This window comes from Triticum aestivum, chromosome 5B (assembly GCF_018294505.1).
Source record: "Triticum aestivum cultivar Chinese Spring chromosome 5B, IWGSC CS RefSeq v2.1, whole genome shotgun sequence".
Classification (NCBI taxonomy): Eukaryota; Viridiplantae; Streptophyta; class Magnoliopsida; order Poales; family Poaceae; genus Triticum; species Triticum aestivum.
Window position 1 is genome coordinate 499237688 of NC_057807.1, and position 22904 is coordinate 499260591.

General features: G+C 47.8%; 1 protein-coding gene across 1 annotated transcript; it reads left to right on the forward strand.

Moving 5' to 3' along the window:
• The first annotated feature begins 19768 nt into the window (after positions 1 to 19768).
• Positions 19769 to 22425, forward strand: LOC123112764 (F-box protein PP2-A13). The gene is made up of 3 exons (XM_044533849.1): positions 19769 to 20631; positions 21036 to 21154; positions 21769 to 22425. The coding sequence occupies exons 1-3, from the start codon at positions 20314 to 20316 to the stop codon at positions 22196 to 22198; spliced, it is 867 nt and encodes a 288-aa protein (XP_044389784.1). The 5' UTR covers positions 19769 to 20313; the 3' UTR covers positions 22199 to 22425.
• The last annotated feature ends 479 nt before the right edge of the window (positions 22426 to 22904 follow it).

Sequence of the window (22904 nt, forward strand, 5' to 3'; positions counted from 1 at the left end):
AGTGCATGTATTCAATCTTTATCATTTTGAGCGCTCCACCAAGATGTATGTGACATGGAAGAGTAACCCATGAGCCTAATTCCTTGTGCATTTGCAGTCCAAAGCAAATCTTAAACTATGCACAAATTTAGGGGGAGCTCTTGCTTATCACATACTTCTCAAAGAGATGATGTTTTTCAATTTTATTATCATTTGTCGAAGCTATGATCTATATGTTGTCATCAATTACCAAAAAGGGGGAGATTGAAAGTGCAACTATCCCTAGGTGGTTTTGGTAATTCATAACAACATATAGCTCATTGAGCTAATGCTATTCCAAGACTATTATTTCAAGAAAGCTTAATGAATGGCATGGCATGGATGATGAAAGTGGATCCCTCAAAATACTAATGACAAAGGATTGGCTCAAGCTGAAAAGCTCAAGACTCTTCATTTTACATTTTAGTGATCCAAGATCACATTGAGTCTATAGGAAAAGCCAATACTATCAAGGAGGGATGAGGTGTTGCTTAATGAGCCTCTTGCTTCATGTGCTTGGTGATATGCTCCAAAAACCCTCAACTACTTTCTCACATCCACAAATGACCTAAACCTAAAGCCAAAATCGGTCACACTGATTCTTCCAATCCGGCGCCACCGAGTTCTAATGTCATAGCCACTACCACAAACCCTAGGCAAATCGGTCCTACCGATAGGGATCTCGGTCTCACTAAGATGGGATTGTAATCTCTCTGTTTCCCTTCATAATGTTTCGGTGTAACCGAAGTGAGCGATCGGTCCCACCGAGATTGCAATGTAAACTCTGTGTTTCCCTTTTGTAACATTTCGGTCTCACTGAAAAGAGCAAATCGGTCCCACCGAGTTTACCTGACCAACTCTCTAGAAAGCTTATTACCAAATCGTTCTCACCGAGTTTGTGTAATCGGTCTCACTGAGATTACGTTATGCCCTAACCCTAACCGAATCGGCCTCACCGAGATGCGTGTCAGTCCCACCGAAAATCACTAACGTCACTAGGTTTACTAAATCGGTCCGACCGAGTTTAACGATTCGATCCCACCGAGTTTGGTAAATTGTGTGTAACGGTTAGATTTTGTGTGGAGGCTATATATACCCCTCCACCTCCTCTTCATTCATGGAGAGAGCCATCAGAACAAACCTACACTTCCAACTTACCATTTTTGAGAGAGAACCACCTACTCATGTGTTGAGGCCAAGATATTCCATTCCTACCATATGAATCTTGATCTCTAGCCTTCCCCAAGTTGCTTTTCACTCAAATCTTCTTTCCACCAGATCCAAAACCTATGAGAGAGAGTTGAGTGTTGGGGAGACTATCATTTGAAGCACAAGAGCAAGGAGTTCATCATCAACGCACCATTTGTTACTTCTTGGAGAGTGGTGTCTCCTAGATTGGCTAGGTGTCACTTGGGAGCCTCCGACAAGATTGTGGAGTTGAACCAAGGAGTTTGTAAGGGCAAGGAGATCACCTACTTCGTGAAGATCTACCGCTAGTGAGGCAAGTCCTTCGTGGGCGACGGCCATGGTGGGATAGACAAGGTTGCTTCTTCGTGGACCCTTCGTGGGTGGAGCCCTCCGTGAACTCGCGCAACCCTTACCCTTCGTGGGTTGAAGTCTCCATCAACGTGGATCTACGATAGCACCACCTATCGGAACCACACCAAAAACATATGTGTCTCCAATTGCGTTTGAATCCTCCAAACCCTTCCCTTTACTTTCTTGCAAGTTGCATGCTTTAATTTCCACTGCCTATATACTCTTTGCATGATTGCTTGAATTGTGTGATGATTGCTTGACTTGTCCTAAGATAGCTAAAATCTGCCAAACTCTAAAATTGGGAAAAGGCTAAGTTTTTAATTGGTCAAGTAGTCTAATCACCCCCCCCCCTCTAGACATACTTCAAGGTCCTACAGTACCCATATCTTCTCAAATCATCTGTGAAGGTTAGAAAATAATGATACCCGTCGCGTGCCTCAACACTCATCGGACCGCATACATCGGTATGTATTATTTCCGAAATGTCATTGGCTCGCTCCATTGTTCCGGAGAACAGAGTTTTAGTCATCTTGCCAATGAGGCATGGTTCGCAAGTATCAAAGATTCATAATCAAGTGATACCAAAAGTCCATCTGCATGGAGTTTTTTCATGCGCTTTACACCAATATGACCTAAATGGCAGTGCCACAAGTATGTTGCACTATCATTATCAACTTTGCATCTTTTGGCATCAATATTATGAATATGTGTATCACTATGATCGAGATTCAACAAACCATTCACCTTCGGTGTATGACCACAGAAGGTTTTATTCATGTAAACAGAACAACAATTATTCTCTGACTTAAATGAATAACCATATTGCAATAAACATGATCTAATCATATTCATGCTGAACGCAAACACCAAATAACATTTATTTAGGTTCAATACTAATCCTGAAGGTAGAGGAAGTGTGCTATGGTGATCGTATCAACCTTGGAATCACTTCCAACACACATCGTCACGTCATCCTTAACTAGTCTCTGTTCATTCTGCAACTCCTGTTTCGAGTTACTAATCTTGGCAACTGAACCAGTATCAAATACCCAGGGGCTACTACAAACACTAATAAGGTACACATCAATAATCTGTATATAAAATATACCTTTGTTCACTTTGCCATCCTTCTTATCCGCCAAGTATTTGGGGTAGTTCCGCTTCTAGTGACCATTCCCTTTGCAGTAGAAGCACTCAGTTTCAGGCTTAGGTCTAGCTTTGGGCTTCTTCATGGAGTGGAAAATTGCTTGCCATTCTTCTTGAAGTTCCCTTTCTTTCCCTTGCCCTTTTACTTGAAACTAGTGGTCTTGTCAACCATCAACACTTGATGATCTTTCTTGATTTCTACTTTCGCTGATTTCAGCATCGCGAAAAGCTCGGGAATCGTTTTGTCATCCCTTTCATATTATAGTTCATCACGAAGTTCTAGTAGCTTGGTGATAGTGACTAGAGAACTATGTCAATCATTATTTTATCTAGAAGATTAACTCCCACTTGATTCAAGCGATTGTAGTACTCAAACATTCTAAATAAATGCTCATTGGTTGAGCTATTCTCCTCAATCTTGTAGGCAAAGTACTTGTCAGAGGTCTCATACCTCTCGACATGGGCATGAGTCTGAAATACTAATTTCAACTCTTGGAACGTCTCATATGCTTCGTGGCGTTCAAAACGTTTTTGAAGTCCCGGTTCTAAGCCGTAAAGCATGGCACACTAAACTATCAAGTAGTCATCATATCGAGCTTGCCAAATGTTCATAACATCTGCATCTTCTCCTGCAATAGGTCTGTCACCTAGCGGTGCATCAAGGACATAATTCTTCTGTGCAACAATGAGGATAATCCTCAGATCATGGACCCAGTCCGCATCATTGCTACTATCATGTTTCAACTTAGTTTTCTCTAGGAACGTATTAAAATTCAAGGGAACAGTAGCACGGGCCATTGATCTACAACATAGATATGCAAAAACTATCAGGACTAAGTTCATGATAAATTAAAGTTCAATTAATCAAATTACTTAAGAACTCCCACTTAGATTGACATCCCTCAAGTCATCTAAATGATTCGTGATCCAAATCAACTAAACCATGTCTGATCATCAAGTGAGATGGAGTAGTCTTTAATGGTGAACATCTCTATGTTGATCATATCCACTATATGATTCACGTTCGACCTTTCGGTCTCCAGTGTTCTGAGGCCATGTCTGTACATGCTAGGATCGTCAAGTTTAACCTGAGTATTCCGCATGTGCAAAACTTTCTTGCACCCGTTGTATGTGAACGTAGAGCCTATCACACCCGATCATCACGTGGTGTCTCCGCACAAAGAACTTTCACAATAGTGCATACTCAGGAAGAACACTTATACCTTGAAATTTTAGTAAGGGATCATCTTATAATGCTACCGCGGTACTAAGCAAAATAAGATGCATATAAAAGATAAACATCACATGCAATCAAAATATGTGACATGATATGGCCATCATCTTGTCCTTTTGATCTCCATCTCAAAAGCATCGTCATGATCTCCATCGTCACTGGCTTGACACCTTGATCTCCGTCGTAGCATCGTGGTTGTCTCGCCAACTATTGCTTCTACAACTATCGCTAACACATAGTTATAAAGTAAAGCAATTGCATGGCATTTGCATTTCATACAATAAAGCGACAACCATAAGGCTCCTGCCAGTTGCCGATAACTTTTACAAAACATGATCATCTCATACAACAACTTATATCACATCATGTATTGACCATATCACATCATAGCATGCCCTGGAAAAACAAGTTAGACGTCCTCTACTTTGTTGTCGCAAGTTTTACGTGGCTGCCACAGGCTTCTAGCAAGATCCGTTCTTACCTACGCATCAAAACCACAATGGTGTTTCGTCAAGTTTGTTGTTTTAACCTTCAACAAGGACCGGCCATAGTCAAATTCGATTCAATTAAAGTTGGATAAACAGACGCCCGCCAGCCACCTTTATGCAAAACTAGTTGCATGTCTGTCGGTGGAGCCGGTCTCATGAACGTGGTCATGTAAGGTTGGTCCGGACCACTTCATCCAACAATACCGCCGAATCAAAATAAGACATTGATGGTAAGCAGTATGATTATCACCGCCCACAACTCTTTGTATTTTACTCGTGCATATCATCTACGCATAGACCTGGCTTGGATGCCACTGATGGGAAACGTAGCATGCAATTTCAAAAAAATTCCTACGCTCACGCAAGATCTATCTAGGAGATGCATAGCAATGAGAGGGAGAGAGTATGTCCACGTACCCTCATAGACCTAAAGCAGAAGTGTTAGCTTAACGCGGTTGATGTAGTCGAACGTCTTCTCGATTCAACTGATCAAGCATCAAACATACGACACCTCCGAGTTCTGCACACGTTCATATCGATGACGTCCCTCAAACTCTTGATCCAGTAGAGGGTCAAAGGAGTAGATGAATTTTGTCAGCACGACGGCGTGGTGATGGTGATGGTGATGGTCATGTGATCCGCGCAGAGCTTCGCCTAAGCACTAAGATAATATGACCGGAAGAGTAAACGGTGGAGGGGGCACCGCACACGGCTAAGAACAATTGATGTCCCTTGAGGTGCCCCCCCGCCCCCGTATATAAAGGAGGAGAGGGGAGGGAGGGTCAACCTAGGGCGCGCCTAAGTGGGGGGGAGTCCTACTAGTACTCCTAGTCCTAGTCGCCCCCTTCCTTCTAACGGAGGGGGAAAGGGGGAAAGAGAGGGAGAGGGAGAAGGAAAGGGCGGATGCGCCCCCTCCCCTAGTCCAATTCGGACTCCCCATAGGAGGGGGTGAGGGAGTCCAGGATTAGGGGGTTCTCGGACAGCCGGACTATGTACTTGTGCCGGACTGTTGGACTATGAAGATACAAGATTGAAGACTTCGTCCCGTGTCCGGGTGGGACTCTCCTTTGCGTGGAAGGCAAGCTTGGCAATTCGGATATGTAGATCTCCTTCTCTGTAACTAACTCTGTGTAACCCTAGCCCCCTCCGATGTCTATATAAACCAGAGGGTTTAGTCCGTAGGACAACAACAATCATAATCATAGGCTAGCTTCTAGGTTTAGCCTCTACGATCTCGTGGTAGATCAACTCTTGTAATACTCATATCATCAAGATCAATCAAGCAGGAAGTAGGGTATTACCTCCATCGAGAGGGCCCGAACCTGGGTAAACATTGTGTCCCCCGCCTCCTATTACCATTGGCCTTAGACGCACAATTCGGGATCCCCTACCCGAGATCCGCCGGTTTTGACACCGACATTGGTGCTTTCATTGAGAGTTCCACTGTGTCGTCATGGTAAGGCTTGATGGCTCCTTCAATCATCCACAACAATGTGATCCAGGGTGAGGTTTTCCTCCCCGGACAGATCTTCATATTCGGCGGCTTCGCACTAGGGGCCAACTCGCTCGGCCATCTAGAGCAGATCGATAGCTACGCCCCTGGCCATCAGGTCAGGTTTAGAAGCCTGAACTACACCGCCGACATCCGCGGAGACTTTATCTTCGACGGATTCGAGTCCATGACAGGTGCGCCAAACAATCACGATGAGCGTGACTTAGATCTGCCATCGAACGGTGTTCGGGAGATCACACCTGTGGTTTCCCCGGCTCTTAATCCAGAGCAGATCGTGCCATCCGAGGACGGGTGGATGGACCCCGCCACGGAGGCCACACACTCAGCGGCGTTAGAGCCGAACTCAGACTTCGCCTCCAATGAGGTCTGTGTCATCGGACCCTCGGACTTGTCTCCGGCCATAGGCTCCGAACCGCGTGCATTTGTGCCTATCGAATCTGATTGGGCACCGATCATGGATTTTACCTCCGCGGATATCTTTCAGCACTCGCCCTTTGGCGACGTGCTAAATTCATTAAAGTCTCTTTCCCTATCAGGAGACTCTTGGCCGAACTATGTCCGGCTTGAGTGGGAGGCGGATGACGAAATTCGTTCCCCACCCACCACCCACTTAATAGCCACTGTCGACAACCTAACCGACATGCTTTTTGACTCCGAAGACATCGATGGTATGGACGACGATGCAGGAGAAGAACAGGAACCGCCGCCCACAGGGCGCTGGACAGCCACCTCATCATACGATATATATATGGTGGACACGCCCAAAGAAAGCAATGGCAATGAGGCAACGGAGGATAATCCCCTGGGGAAGCAATCTAAACACCGGCGTCAGCGGCGCCGCTCCAAACCCTGCCATAGCAAAAATAGCGATACCGGCACAAGAGACAATAGCACTCTGGATGGTGCCGAAGACGAAAACACCCCCACCCAGCCAAGCTTCGAGCAAACTAGACGGGAGGATGGGCAAGCTATCCCTGAGAAACAGGCAATAGGTGGAAATTCGGAGGATGATAATTACATGCCCCTCTCCGAAGACGAGGTGAGCCTCGGCGACGAAGAATTCATCGTGCCTGAGGACCCTGTTGAGAAGGAGCGCTTCAAGCGCCAGCTCATAGCCACTGCAAAAAGCCTGAAGAAAAAGAAGCAACAGCTTCAAGCCGATCAAGATCTGTTAACTGATAGATGGACCGAGGTCCTGGCAGCTGAGGCATACGGACTCGAGCGCCCAACCAAAAACTACCCAGAGCACAGGTTGTTACCTCGATTCGAGGAGGAGGCCCTAGAGCGCACACTACCAGCATAGGATGCGGCTGACCGTCCACCTCGTGGCCGAGATAAAGCGGCACATCAGCCCGAACACCAGCCCGCACCCCGTCGCCAAACAAGCAAAACACGAAGGCCCGGGGCTACACGCATGACCTGCGAGACGTGTTGGAAAACAAAGCAGGACAGTCAAGGTCAATCTACGGATCACGGGGGCGCGCCCCAACGCGTGACAATCACCACGTTGGATACACTAAATATAAATCCGGCCGGGCCGAATACAACCGACCAAACTCATTTGAACTGCGTCGTGATGTAGCCCGGCATAGAGGCGCCACACACCCCCTATGCTTCACCGACGAAGTAATGGACCATGAGTTTCCAGAATGGTTTAAGCCCGTGAACATCGAGTCATATGATGGGACAACAGACCCCGCGGTATGGATTGAAGATTTCCTTCTCCACATTCACATGGCCCGCGGCGATGATCTACATGCCATCAAGTACCTCCCATTAAAACTCAAGGGACCGGCTCGGCATTGGCTGAATAGTTTGCCGGCAAACTCCATTGGAAGTTGGGAGAACCTGGAAGGCGCATTCCTGGATAACTTCCAGGGCACTTATGTGTGACCACCGGATGCTGGTGATTTAAGTCACATTACCCAACAGCCCGGAGAGTCAGCCAGGAAATTCTGGACTCGGTTCCTTACTAAAAAGAACCAAATTGTCGATTGTCCGGATGCCGAAGCCCTAGCGGCCTTTAAGCATAACATCCGCGACGAATGGCTTGCTCGACACCTCCGCTAAGAGAAGTCGAAGTCCATGGCAGCCCTCATGACACTCATGACTCACTTTTGCACAGGCGAGGACAGCTGGTTGGCTCGTAGCAACAGCACATCAAGAAATCCTTGCACCTCAGATGCCAGAGATAGCAACGGCAAGCCCCGACGCAACACACACAAGCGTCGCAACAATGGCGATAACGCGAAGACACGGCAGTCAATGCCGGATTCAGTGGCTCTAAGTCCGGTCAGCGGAAAAAGCCATTCAAAAGAAACAATCCGGGCCCGTCCAGTCTGGACCGCATACTCGATCGCTCGTGTCAAATTCACGGCACCCCTGATAAACCAGCCAACCACACCAACATAGAATGTTGGATGTTCAAACAGGCGGGCAAGTTAAATGCCGAAAACAAGGAAAAGGGGCTGCATAGCGATGACGACGAGGAGCCCCGGCCGCCGAACATAGGAGGACAAAAGAAATTTCCTTCCCAAGCGAAAACAGTAAACATGATATACGCAACCCATATTCCCAAGTGGGAACGGAAGTGTGCACTAAGGGACGTCTATGCGATGGAGCCAGTCGCCCCCAAAGTTCAACCCATGGTCTTCTTGTCTGATCACTTTCAATCACAGGGACCATCCAACCAGCATCCGTCATGGCGGTTCGGCCGCGTTGGTCCTCGACCCCATCATTAACGGATTACACCTTACAAGAGTCCTTATGGACGGTGGCAGTAGCCTGAACCTGCTCTATCAGGACACAGTACGCAAAATTGGCATCGATCCCTCAAGGATCAAACCCACCAAAACCACCTTTAAAGGTGTCATACCAGGTGTAGACGATTGTTGCACAGGCTCAATCACACTGGAAGTGGTCTTCGGATCCCCGGATAACTTCCAAAGCGAGGAGTTAATCTTCGATATCGTCACCTTCCGTAGTGGTTATCATGCACTACTAGGACGAACCACATTTGCTCGATTCAGTGCGGTGCCACATTATGCCTATCTCAAGCTCAAGATGCCAGGACCTCGCGGGGTTATAACAGTCAGTGAAAACACAGAGCGCTCCCTCCGTACGGAGGAGCACATTGCGGCCCTCGCAGCAGAGGTACAGAGCAACCTGGTTAGGCAGACCTCCAATTCGGCTATAAAGCCTCTGAACACCATTAAATGGGTCTGAATTACCCTGCAACAGGATCTCCGGCACGCCCTGAACTCGCCTAGCAATTCGGCCTCCGCCCTAGTCCCAGTCAAGCGGTGAAATTCGTGGCACGCGTACATAATTACGCACTTAAAATACCATGGGCACAAGCGGAGGCACGGCTACAATGCGGTTCACAATGCGGCTCAACCGCCCCAGGACCCATACACTTTCACTCTTTTTTTCCAGGTCCCTATTTTCTGGAGGCTCCTCCGGTAACCGGAGACCCATCACGGGACGGAAACACTAAGGAAGCAAGGAGCTTTGACGTACAAAGGAATCCCCAGGTGGTCTCTGATAACGATCGTTATACCTGGTTACATACCCACACGCAGCTCGCCTTTGGTCAGGACATGTCAAATAGTCCTATTTTGCTTATCGCACTACTTGTATACATACGCCTTGACGTATTATTCAAATAACAATGGAAAATAATGTACATCATCAGCTTATTATTACATTTCTTTATCTTTTCCCTTGACTTCTTATCTATTACAAATTGCACCCGTACATTCTGGTACGTTTAGTCCGCCAGGGGCTTCAGTGTACCCCATAACACGGCAAGAAAAAGTCCGAACACTTTCGACAGTGCGGCACCCCGAACTTATAGCATTATATGCATCAGCCCCGAATCATGTCTTGGGTCAATAGTTGGGTTTGCCCAGCTCCCATGTTTTGCTGCCTTACGTTCCGCTACATCGGCTAAGGTGGCACAGGGAGAACTACTGCAATTGTGTCCCAGTTCTTCCGGACGAGCACCTCAGTAGAGAAAGCCGAAAACTGGCTGTCATGATGCGGTGAGAGTTGGTCGCTGTTCGAGAGGTCTCAAATCCTTAAAGATTTTTTCCGCTTTGGGCGAGGAATTGGCCTTGTCCAATTTAGGCGTGTATAGCGCCCCAAGTTTGGCCTGCCGAATACCAGGGGCTACACCAAAATTTAAAATTATAGACTTCTATGGCTAAGTGAGAGTGATAAAGCTATATAGTCTGATTGCCTCGTTCATTGAACTAAACACCTCCTTAAAGACCAAAAATTTGGATAAAGAGTGTTTAGATTTATCCCGAACACCCCGGTACTAGTTACATGGGGGTAGAAGCCGACGACTGGCCAACTCTCAGATTTTATAAACGGCCGCACAGAAAGTAATATTTTAAATCAATAAGTGTTATATAGCGCAAATGAACTCGTTTTCATATTACAAGATCAAGTGAGTACATTCCTTCAAATATTACATCCTTAGCACATTCCTCTGCCACAAGGCGGGCGCCCTTTAGGACACCGTCATAATACTTTTTGGGGTGGCGGTGCTCCTTGCCCTTCGGCGGCCCCTCCGTCACCAGCTTCTCGGCATCCATCTTCGCCCAGTGCACTTTCGCACGGGCGAAGGCCCTGCGCACACCTTCAATGCAGATGGACCACTTTATGACTTCAAGCCGCGGGCAGGCATTTACAAGCCGCTTCACGAGGCCGAAGTAGCTGCTGGGCAAGGGCTCGGCAGGCCACACCCGAAATATAAGGTCCTTCATAGCTAGTTCGGCCGCCTTGTGCAGTTCGACCAGTTGCTTCAGCTGGTCGCTCAAGGGCATCGGATGTTCGGTCCCAATATATTGAGAACAGAACAACTTCTCCGTTGAGCTCCCTTCTTTGGCCCGGTAGAACTCCGCGGCATCCGATATGCGGCACGGCAGATCTGCGAATGCTCCTAGAGAGTTCTGAATTCGGGTAAGTAAAAAGAAAGTCTCCTTCACATGCTTGCTTTGCATAATGAATGCCTTACCCGCCGCTATCTTCTTGACCGCTTGAATCTCCTGGAGGGACCTTTGGGCTTCGGCTTTGGTGTCTCGCACGCTCTGGAGGGCCTCAGCAAGCTCAAACTCTTGCGTCTTAGAGTCATGCTCCAAGGACTCGTATTTTTTAACGAAATCCTGGAGCTCTTGCTGGACCTTGTCGACACGGGCCTCTTGCTTCTCGCGCTCAGTGCGCTCCTTGGCCGCTTTGTCTTCGGCCTCGGACAGCACCTTCTTAAGGGCCGCCACTTCGGTCGTGACCCCTATTAAAGTTCATGACACTTCTATGAGCTGAAACCATTTTTTTATCAATATACAAACGGGGTATTAGGTACCTTTGTTCTCCTCGAGCTGCCTCTTCACGAGGCCGAGCTCTCCTTCGGTCCGCTCCAGGTCCTGCTTTAGTCCGGAGACCTATGGAGTGCGAGCGGCCGCAGCTAGCAGTGATGCCTGCTTATTCACATGGACATTTTCTGTTAGACTCCTGTGGATGTTATTTGATCCCCTGTTCGGCCTTTCTTTCCGAACGCCAAACAGAGTATCAGGGGCTACTGTCTATACTGTGATATTTTCTTATAATTTTATTACTTACCTCAAAGCCTGTTAGGAGGCTGGCGCGGGCTTCGGTAATCCGCGTTTGGCGGACCAGACCTTCTCAATCACCATACTCATAAGAGTACGGTGTTCTTCATCAATGGAAGCGCCCTGAAGCGCTTCCAGCAAGTTGTCCAATGCCTCTGGATGGACAGAGGTCATCGGCACAGGTGGCTCGCCCCCCTTAGTGAGAGCCTGCCTGCCTGAATCCGGTACCACTGAGGGTTCCGGTGCAGTATCCGGCTGGGGGGCCGACTTGTTGCGGCCCCCGTTATCGGAATCCATGGGGGTCTTCCCGCCCATGTGCCCGGCATCTGGGATTTTTCCTTGAGGCGTCTCCAGAACAGTCTCCCACTGGTCCGGTATCCTCTAAGATAACACCTTCGTGTCCTCCACGGGCTTGGGGAGGAGGCAGTCGGGAGTGAATCGCTATTCATCACCGACAGACCCAGAGACCCGTCCGAAGAGGATACGTTGATATGGGCTTTGGCCGGACTGCACGAGCATGTTTGGCATGATAAGAAGCGATAAAGCAAAACATACCGGAAGTGTTATAGTGTCCGGATACTTACGACTTCGCCAGGGGCTTGTCCCTGGGCAGCCACTCCTCGCCGTTGTAGGCGGCTGTGGTGGAGTGGTCCGGAGGGAGGGTCTTTCCCTTCTTGGACCCTTCGGCCTCCCCAGATGGGGCGTCCTTCCTTTTCTCCCCCCCTCCCCGGTTGGGGGGAGGGCTTTCCTCTTCCTCCTCCTTGTTTTTATTGGAGGAGCGCACCTCGGTGTCTTCAGACGATGAGTCCGATACAACCTTGCACTGGAGACCTTTCCTGGTCCCCTTGGCCTTCTTCTCCAGCACCTCATAGGGTGTCAGAAACAGCATCTCCGTTAAGAGAGCCGTTGCTGGATCTTCAGGTAGTGGAGCTGGATAGTCAATCTGCTCCGCTATCGCTATCCAGTCCTGTTGAATTGGCATGGAGGCTTAGATTCCTCCCACGAATATACTGGGGAAAGAAACATCTTGCAAAATATAAAGAGCTTACCGGATTGGTGGGGTGCTTTGCGCTGAGTCCGAGGTCCTCGGTTATGGGAGGAGGTACCTCGGCGGCCTTGAACAGCACCTTCCAGACATCTTTGTGCGTCGTATCAAAGAGCTCTCGCAGCATCTGGTGTTCGGCCGGGTCGAACTCCCACATATTTGAAAGCCCATCCTTGACACGGAAGGATCCGGCGGAAGAGCATGACCTGGACCACATTGACAAGCTTGATTTTCTTGCTTATCATATTTTTGATACAGGTCTGGAGTCCGCTCAGCTCCACCGATGAGCCCCAGGCTAAGCCCTTCTCCTTCCAGGAGGTCAGCCGCATGGGGATGCCGGATCAAAATACGGGGGACGCTGCCAAGTTGGTGTCGCGCGCCTCGGTGATGTAGAACCACCCGATTGCCACCCCTTCATGGTCTCCACATAGTAGCCTTCGGGCCAGGTGACATTGGGCATCTTGCCCACCATGGCGCCTCCGCACTCCGCTTGCTGGCCGACCACCACCTTCGGCTTCACGTTGAAGGTCTTCAGCCATAGGCCTAAGTGGGGCTTAATGTGGAGGAAGGCCTCGCACACGATGATAAATGCTGAGATGTTGAGGATGAAATTGGGGGCCAGATCATGGAAGTCCAGCCCGTAGTAAAAACATGAGCCCGCAGACAAATGGATGGAGGGGGAATCCCAGTCCGCGGACAAAGTGAGAGAGAAACACTACCCTCTCCTGAGGCTTCGGGGTAGGGACGATTTGCCCTTCAGTAGGGAGCCGGTGCGCGATGTCTGCAGCCAGGTATCCAGCCTCCCGAAGCTTCGTGATGTCCTCCTCCTTGACGGAGGAGGCCATCCACTTGCCTCCCGCTCCGGACATGCTTGGAATAACTTTGCGGAGAAGGAGAAGGCTTGGGCGCTAGAGCTCGAGCAAGGGGGAATGGATGAGCAGAGGAAGAATAAGGCATGGGTGGATAAAGGTGAACCCTTATCTCTTTATAAAGGCAGTAGAAACCATGCGCCTCCCCACTTGCCCCGTAAACTCGCTTATTCCCCAAGTGTCGTGTTGATGGCGCGGTTGGGTTACGCACCCCCGTATTGATGAGAATCTCGTGATAAGGGGACACGATCTCTGCTTCGACAAGACGTGCCAAGGAAACCGCCTCGCAATATGTGCAGTAGCTGGTTGAGAAAAACGGTTCGAATAATGACCGGGCTGTGGCGTGTTGTCACGTTGTGAAAAGTTGTCAGTAGATTAGATTTGTGGGATATTGTGCTCTCTACGGTGGTATGTGGAATTTGTTTTGCAGAGCCGGACATGATCCTTGAGTTCAAAATCTTCTATGGAGTAACCCTCCTTGCAATGCCGAAGACAATCTGCGCGCCGGACTCATCGTCATTGAAGCCTAGTTCAGGGGCTACTGAGGGAGTCCAGGATTAGGGGGTCCTCGGATAGCCGGACTATGTACTTGTGTCGGACTGTTGGACTATGAAGATACAAGATTGAAGACTTCATCCCATGTCCGGGTGGGACTCTCCTTTGCGTGGAAGGCAAGCTTGGCAATTCGGATATGTAGATCTCCTTCTCTGTAACTGACTCTGTGTAACCCTAGCCCCCTTCGATGTCTATATAAACTGGAGGGTTCAGTCCGTAGGACAACAACAATCATAATCATAGGCTAGCTTCTAGGATTTAGCCTCTACGATCTCATGGTACATCAACTCTTGTAATACTCATATCATCAAGATCAATCAAGTAGGAAGTAGGGTATTACCTCCATCAAGAGGGCCCGAACCTGGGTAAACATTGTGTCCCCCGCCTCCTGTTACCATTGGCCTTAGACGCATAGTTCGGGACCCCCTACCCGAGATCCGCCGGTTTCGACACCGACAGGGGGCGCCACCTCCTTGTGGCCTGCCTTGCCTTTCCCCTATGTCCCATGAGGCCCATTACTTCCCCCTCGATACTCCGATAAATTCCCGAAACATTCCGGAACTATTCCGGTGTCCAATACCGCCTTCCAATGTATCAATCTTTACCTCTCGACCATTTCGAGACTCCTCGTCATGTCTGTGATATCATCTGGGACTCTGAACAACCTTCGGTCACCGAAACACATAACTCATATAATACATATCGTCATCGAACGTTAAGCATGCACGCCCTACGGGTTCGAGAACTATGTAGACATGATCGAGACACCTCTTCGGTCAATAATAAATAGCGGAACCTGGATGCTCATATTGGTTCCCACATATTCTATGAAGATCTTTATCGGTCGAACCGCAATGTCAACATATGTTATTCCCTTTGTCATCGGTATGTTACTTGCCCGAGATTCGATCATCGGTATCTTCATACCTAGTTCAATCTCGTTACCGACAAGTCTCTTTACTCGTTCCATAATACATCATCCCGCAACTAACTCATTAGTCACATTGCTTGCAAGCCTTGTTATGATGTGCATTATCGAGAGGGCCCAGAAATACCTCTCCGATACTCGGAATGACAAATCCTAATCTCGATCTATGCCAACCCAACAAACACCTTCGAAGATACCTGTAGAGCATCTTTATAACCACCTAGTTATGTTGTGACATTTGATAGCACACAAGGTGTTCCTCCGGTATCCAGGAGTTGCATAATCTCATAGTCAAAGGAATATGTATATGACATGAAGAAAGCAATAGCAAATAAACTGAACAATCAATATGCTAAGCTAACGGATGGGTCTTGTCCATCACATCATTCTCCTAATAATGTGATCCCGTTCATAAAATGACAACACATGTCTGTGGTTAGGAAACTTAACCATCTTTGATTAACGAGCTAGTCTAGTAGAGGCTGGCTAGGGACAATGTGTTTTGTCTATGTATCCACACATGTATCAAGTTTCCGGTTAATACAATTCTAGCATGAATAATAAACATTTATCATGATATAAGGAAATATAAAATAACAACTTGACTATTGCCTCTAGGGCATATTTCCTTCAAGACAGCACATTCGATAGGTGTTCGGTCAAATGCCATTAAGCTTATTTTCAAACTTCATGTTGTTTTCTAGAGTAAGCATGACAAAGGGGTGTGGGATCGTAGTTAGATAAGAAGCAATACACCCTAGACATGCATGTCTAGAGTATGAGCATCAGAATGTAAACAACATCCAAGTGCAAGAATGTAGAGAGTAGTGTTTAGGAGATTTTGCAAATGAAAGGTGACACAAAGATTTTCCCCATGGTTCCGATAGGTGGTGCTATCGTACATTCATGTTGATGGAGACTTCAATCCCTAAGGGATAACGGCTGCGCGAGTCCATGAAAGGCTCCACCCACAAAGGGTCCATGAAGAATCAACCTTGTCTATTCCACCATGACTTACGCCGACGAAGGAGTAGCCTCACTCAGGGTAGATCTTCATGAAGTAGGCAATCTCCTTGCCCTTGTAAACTCCTTGGTTCGCTTCACAAGCATTGGAGGCTCCCAAGTGTCACCTAACCAATCTAGGAGACACCACTCTCCAAAAGGTAATAGATGTTGTTGTTGATGATAAACTCTGTGCTCTTGTGCTTCAGAAAATAGTCTCCACAACACTCAAGCACTCCCTCACAGATTTGGCATTGTGGTAGGACAGGAATTTGGGTGGAAAACAACATGGTGAGACTAGAGATGAAAGTTCTATGGTTGGAATGGAAAGCATTTGATCTCAACACAAGAATAGTCGGTTCTCTCTTAGAAAGTAGATATGGGAAGTGTAAGCTTCGAACTGGTTGCTCTCTAAGAGTTGGTGGATGGGTGGGAGGTATATATAGACATCACCAAAAAATCCAACCGTTACACAACTTTATGCACACTTCGGTGGGATTGGGTGAAACCACTCGATGAGACCGACATGTACAAAAGGTTTAGACTTTAGGCTTTACGGTGAGACCAGATGAAACATCTCAGTGAGACCGAGTCAAGCTGACCTAAGAACTTTCTGTGTCATCGACTGAAACCATTCAGAAATTCCGATTGAATTTCAGTTGACAACGGAAGGTTGGCAAGAGCCCTTCAGTGGGACCGAGATGCTAGGGTTTAGGCAGTGGCTATGCCAAGTGTATCTCAATGAGTCTGGCTGATTGTGTATCAGTGAGACTGAGATGGACTTTAGGGTTTTAGGCATAGTGAAATATGAGAGTGTGGCCGGCGATGGTTTTGGAGCAATATCTATAAGCATTAGACAGTTAGACCATCATCAAAACCTCATCCCCTTTTAATAGTACCGGCTTTTCTATGGATTACATGGGATTTTGGATCACTTAACCAAAGATGTAGAGTCTTGAAGCTTTGCCAATGCATGTCCTTAGTATATTGAGGGGTCCACTTCTCATTCTAAAGGTTTGCCTAAGTTAAACTCTTCCTGAAATATACTTGAGGAAAGCATTAGTCCAACAACATGTATGCTGACATGAATTATCAAAACCACCAAGGGTGTGAATGTGCTTTTCACGGGGTACTCAGTGAAGAAGGATGAGTTGTTGTGCAATGTGTGTTTGGCCGTATCTACGGACTTCGTATGCCGAAACTCAACTGGCTCGGTCCTTTGGCGACGCGTGCATGGTTTATTCCATCGTAAAAGCACTTTGCGCCCTACGACATGCACACCGTCCACGAACGAAATGTGAGGTCGTTAGAGCATTGATGGCACACCATCCATAACTCCGTCAAAAAATTTTACGGTGCAGTTGAACGCATGGAAGCACTGTGACCATTGGGCGCATCCATGAAGACCATAAGTTTTGCTTCTTGTTGCTCTACATGTTGGTTAATTCATTCATTCATTCAATGTTGCTCTTCATGTTGTATAGCTTGCACGCTCTGCCGTGATGTACTACATGACCGTGGGCAGACCATTCACACACATACATTGTTGGATCTAGCTGAATGGACTGCCTGTATGGGACGACATGTTCCTCCTCTAATTATTCTAGTATCGTTAAGATTGAAATCGATGAATGGAAATATTTGTTGAACATCCGGTTATCTCGTGGTAGAGATATTTGCATACTATTTATGGATTAAATGAGCTATTTTTTATATAATTACTTTGAATGTTGCGGGTGTGGTTTAGTTACATGAATGAGATATCGTCTGTTTTTTGTATATTATATCCGAACTTTGCTGAATTTTGTCATGTTTGATGTAACTCGTCCGATTTAAAATGTATATAGATACAGTTGGATGTCCGACTCCAACATCGTGGATGATCCGGTGTCCGAATTAGGGGTCGCCGTTGGAGATGCCCTTGCCCTTTCTATTCGACCGATGAGATAGGGTGAAGTTGCAGGTGCATGACTACTCAGCACACCTTCATGGTGCAAGTGTGTTTCAGTGGGGCCCCAATGACATTGGGAATTTGTGTTTTGCTGGAGTCCTGGCCACATCTATTTTCATCATAGTTCGAATGCACAGGTTTACTTGCCAAATAATATTTTCTAGAATAAGATATCATATGTTTTAGATTATCCATTAGTAGTTTTGAACCTTACTAACAAATCCAGGAGTGCCAAACAATTTTTTTATTGTGCCTTCCCCATTCCTTTTATCACGTTCAACAAAAAGCAAAAACTATGCAATGAACTAGGATACGACGTGACGAGCTATACTTCAAGCGTTTTCACGGTCACGTTTCTATCTTCACCCATTGACCCCTCTCCCGCTTTCACTATGCGCCGCCACCTTCCATCGCTCCTCGCCCTCCCCCAACCCTCCTTATTGCATCCCCTCTAATCGTGTCACCTTCATCATGCAATCTATGTTAGGGCAGCCACTGAGGCGCTCATTACTGGAGCAAACATCCTATTCTATGTTACTTCTATGTAATCGTGTGAGATTTGTTTTCCTGGCCGGTTGATGGGCTTCGTTAAATCCTGGCATTTTCATTGTGTTGTAGGCATAGTGAGATGCCGCCATGAATTTTGCCAGGGCTGGACGACCAAGAATCCCATTGTACGGAAAAGAGAGATCGACCATATCAAACACAATTTTCTCGGTCCGGTAGTTTAGTTCTCCACCAAATGTCACCGGCAGCGTAATCTTCCCCTTAAGATGACTCATGCCGGGGTTGATTCCTTGAAACGTGCCAGTAACCTTGAGCTCTTCATCTGATATCTGAAGTTTGTTAATCACCTTGGAGGAAATCAGATTCAACCCAGCCCCACTGTCAACTAACATCTTTGTGACTTTGAGGTTGCGAATTGTTGGCGAAACCAACAACGACAAACATCCTACCGCAGTAGTGCGGTCAGGGTGGTCCTCCTCATCAAAGATGATAGGCGTGCGGGACCACTTGAGCAGCTTCCGGGAATCTGCTGCTGGTCGACAACATTGACCTCACGCGCTCATTGTTTGAGCTGGCAGTGGGAGGAGTGCAAAGATGCGCCTTCGTCAACGCACAGGGCCTCAGTTACCTTCTGGAATTCTTGCTCACTGGTTTCCTCATCACCCCATTCATCACTTTCGTCATCACCTTCCTTCTCTCAGGGCCTCTAGCAGGTTTCTCTTGATGCTGGGGAATCTTGCCGCGGCGGCCTCCTCTGCCGTCTCGGCCCTTCCCGCCAACCCCTTCATGGTCCCTTTTCTTCACACGTTTCTCGTACTCGGCTTTCTGCTTCTTGACAAGTTGCTCAACTTGGTGACACTCTTGGAGGTCATGGCCCTTGGTCCGGTGGATCTTGCAGTACGATCCATCGGCCTTCCCAGCCTTTTCGGCCGCCGCAGCCTCCCGGCAATCAGTGCACGCGGCAACTTCCTTGCCGGGGGCTTCGGTCTTGGCCTTCTTGCCGGTACCGTGAGTGCGAGAACCCTCAACGGCTGCCTTTTCCTTGCGCTTCTGGTTGCTCTTTTTATTCTTCCTCGGCCGGCCCGAGCCTTATTCTCTAAAAAAAATCAAAAAAGTAAATTGTCCAATGGCCAATTTCTCCTTGCAAAAGGAAAAAAAAACGATCGTTAGACAAAGAACAAAGTAGACATTTTGCTTTGCTCGACAGTAACAATTGAGGCACACAATAGCAGTCAGTCGATTTCAACGGCCAGTAGGAGACGGAAGGTGAACTGGGTGAATCATCGTCTTCCGGACAGCGACTCGCACCGAGGAGCGGGTGGCAGACGAGCACGAAACCACCTCGCGACACGCGGCTACCACCACCGAGCACCGAGTGGGGAAAAAGGGGAGAAATCTTGTGCGCCGCCCCTCTCCCCCCACGGGCAAGAACAAAACCAACTTTCCCTTGCGGCTGCGCGCGGTCGTCTTCCACAACTTCCACTCCCTTGGCGCAGCCGCTACCCCGTTTCCGCTCCCTGCCTCAGCACCAGCCTAACCCGGCAGACGCCAAGATCAAGCAACCGAGCGCATAAAGCAAGCTCGGGAGCCAGAACCTTCTTCGATCGACCAGCCACAGTCGGGCGGAACAAGAATCAGTTCGATCCGGCCGGTGCAAGAACTTGCTGGGACTGGGACAGGCGAGGGCGACGACGACGACGACGACGTCCGGGGTTCTCCGCTTTCCGACGGCAAGCGAGGTGGCAGTGGCACCGGAGGGATGGGCCTTTCGGCGGTGAGGCGTAACCCGCCGCTCTTCTCCAAGTCGCCGGCGTCCCTGCTGCTGCTCTCCAAGCTGCTCACCCTCTACTGTTGAGCTTCCGGCGGGCGGCTGTTTCCCTCTTCTCGGTCGAGCGAGTCATCCATGGGCGCCGTGGGGTCGTCGGCGAGGCGGGGCGGGGGCACGGCGCTGGGGGACCTGCCGGAGAACTGCGTCGCCGAGGTGATGCTCAGGCTGAACCCGACGGAGATCTGCGGGATGGCGCGGCTCAGCCGCACCTTCCGCGGCGCCGCGTCCGGGGACGCCGTCTGGGAGGCCAAGCTGCCGCGCAACTACGCGCGCCTCCTCGCCGCCGCCGGCGGTGGCGACGAGGAAGCCGCCGCGTTGGAGGCGGAGGCTATCCCAAAGAAGGAGGTGTATGCGCGGCTCTCCCGCCGCAACTCCCTCGACGGCGGCACCAAGGTGCGTACTTTGTCCCATCTTTGCGGTGAACATCGCCACTGTATCTGTTAAAAATATTGAAAATTTCCAGGCAATTTGTTTTAAAATTTATGACAAAACCTTGTGCAAATTAGTATGCCTGCAAATTAATAAAACTGCGGGAGTTTGAGTTTTATTTTGGGGTATTGTTTGTATTAATAAAGGTGCAGGAATATGAGTTTTTTTGGGGGTGAAGTTTGTGTTATTAAAGTGCAGGAATTTGAGTTTTAAATAAGGTTTACGGAGAAGTCTAATTAGTTTCAAACGCCGATTTGAAGATGAGCTTGTTTGATTAGTTTCTTTTATTTTCCTTGAATTACTGTTGCTAATTTGTTATTGCTAGTTTGCTACTGCAACTGAAATTCAGTATCTGGTCCGTTGAACAGGAGTTCTGGCTCGACAAGGCTGGTGGAGGCACCTGCATGACAATCTATTCGAGGGCGCTTTCGATCACAGGCATCGATGACAGGAGATACTGGAACTTCATTCCAAATGATGAATCAAGGTGCTTTCATCAAAACCAAATACGACAGCTTATAATGGTCCTCATTAATAGAAACTTTATGCCATGACTTCTCTCTTTTTTCTTTGTGGATGAGTATCTGAACTCCTGGTGCGTATCGCCGAAGCTGAGCAGCACTTCCCGCTATTCGTATGTTTAGCCACTTGAACTCCAAATGATGCAAACTACATCAACACTCCCTGTGTTCAACTCATGTTACAAGTTGCAACTGACAGTTAGCTTGTCTTGATAATAAAAGCAAAAGAAGGCGGGATTGTGAACAACACACTACTTCCACATGTCACCAACTAGGGGTGTGGTTATCTGCAGTGGCCCCTGAAGTGTATGGCCGTTGGAACATGATAAGCAGTAGTTGTTTCTTATGATGCATTGGTGCCTTTCATGTGAGATAATTGAGCATGTTTGCTTTGTTAATCATGCCTTTCATGTGAGATAATTGAGCATGTTTGCTTTACCGGCATACGACTACGCATAAGTGTGTATTTTATGTGTTTGTACAGTTGTGCTTTCTCAACTGTATATGGTTATAGAGCCACAATGTTCTAAACATTTGGCAGATAAGAGAAGTCCTGATAAGCATGCTGCTTTTTCTGCAGGTTCCGTTCGGTTGCTTATCTCTCCCAAATCTGGTGGTTTGAAGTCAGAGGGGAGGTTGAGTTCTGCTTCCCAGAAGGTACATACAGCCTGTTTTTCCGAATTCACCTCGGCAGGCCTTTCAAGCGGCTCGGTCGCCGGGTTTACAGTGCCGAGCACATCCATGGGTGGGACGTAAAGCCGGTGCGCTTCCAGCTATCGACTTCGGATGGGCAGCAGGCCCAGTCCAAGTGTTACCTAACTGATCCAGGCGTCTGGATCTATCATCATGTCGGCGATTTCGTCGTGAAGGACTCGAACGGGCCACTGAATATCAAGTTTGCAATGGTTCAGATAGACTGCACACACACAAAAGGAGGCCTGTGTATGGATTCAGTGGTTATAAAACCCAAATGCCTTGCGCGGAAAAAGGGACCTGGGAGTTATGAGTAGTTTTAGTGAGCACATTAAGCTCGATATCTATAGAAACAATATGGTTTTGCTTACTTCCTCCGTCGTGTGCGCTTGCGGCTGTCGGTGTTTTTTCAGTCCTGTAATGTGAATGTAATTGGAGGGGTGAGTGATTTTTTATTTCCTCTTGTCCCTGTATAGGAGCATCAAGCATGTCACACCTTGTAAATTGCGAGTTCAGTGACAGATATACATGTTTGCCTTTGCTATGTTCTGATCCTTGTGTTCCAAACCTTGGTTGGATCAAATTCTCCTCGAGTTCCTTTTTATTTTTAACTTACTCCCTCAACTCCCTTGTGGCCTGCAAATAGAGAAATCTTGAGGTTTCTGGTCCAACAAATCAAACAACAATACAAGAAATGTTTCAAGGATTTGAAACTCTACAAATCATATATGATGCCTAAATAGTTTATCTCCACTAACTCAATTGTCTTAACATGCAATTATGTCAAACTCAGTATGCCACCATGTATGTCCCACTAAATTTAATTCTGTTAACATGCAATTATGTCAACTCACCATGACACTATGATTGCATCCAATTCCCGCAGCAACGCACAGGGTATTTTCTCTAGTTTTCTTAAAGCTTCACTAAAAGCAAAGAGATCATGAACAGCAAAACAAAAGCACGGGTGGAAAATTGTTTGTTGGGGACATGCCATTCCATTGGGGCGTGTGAATGGGGATG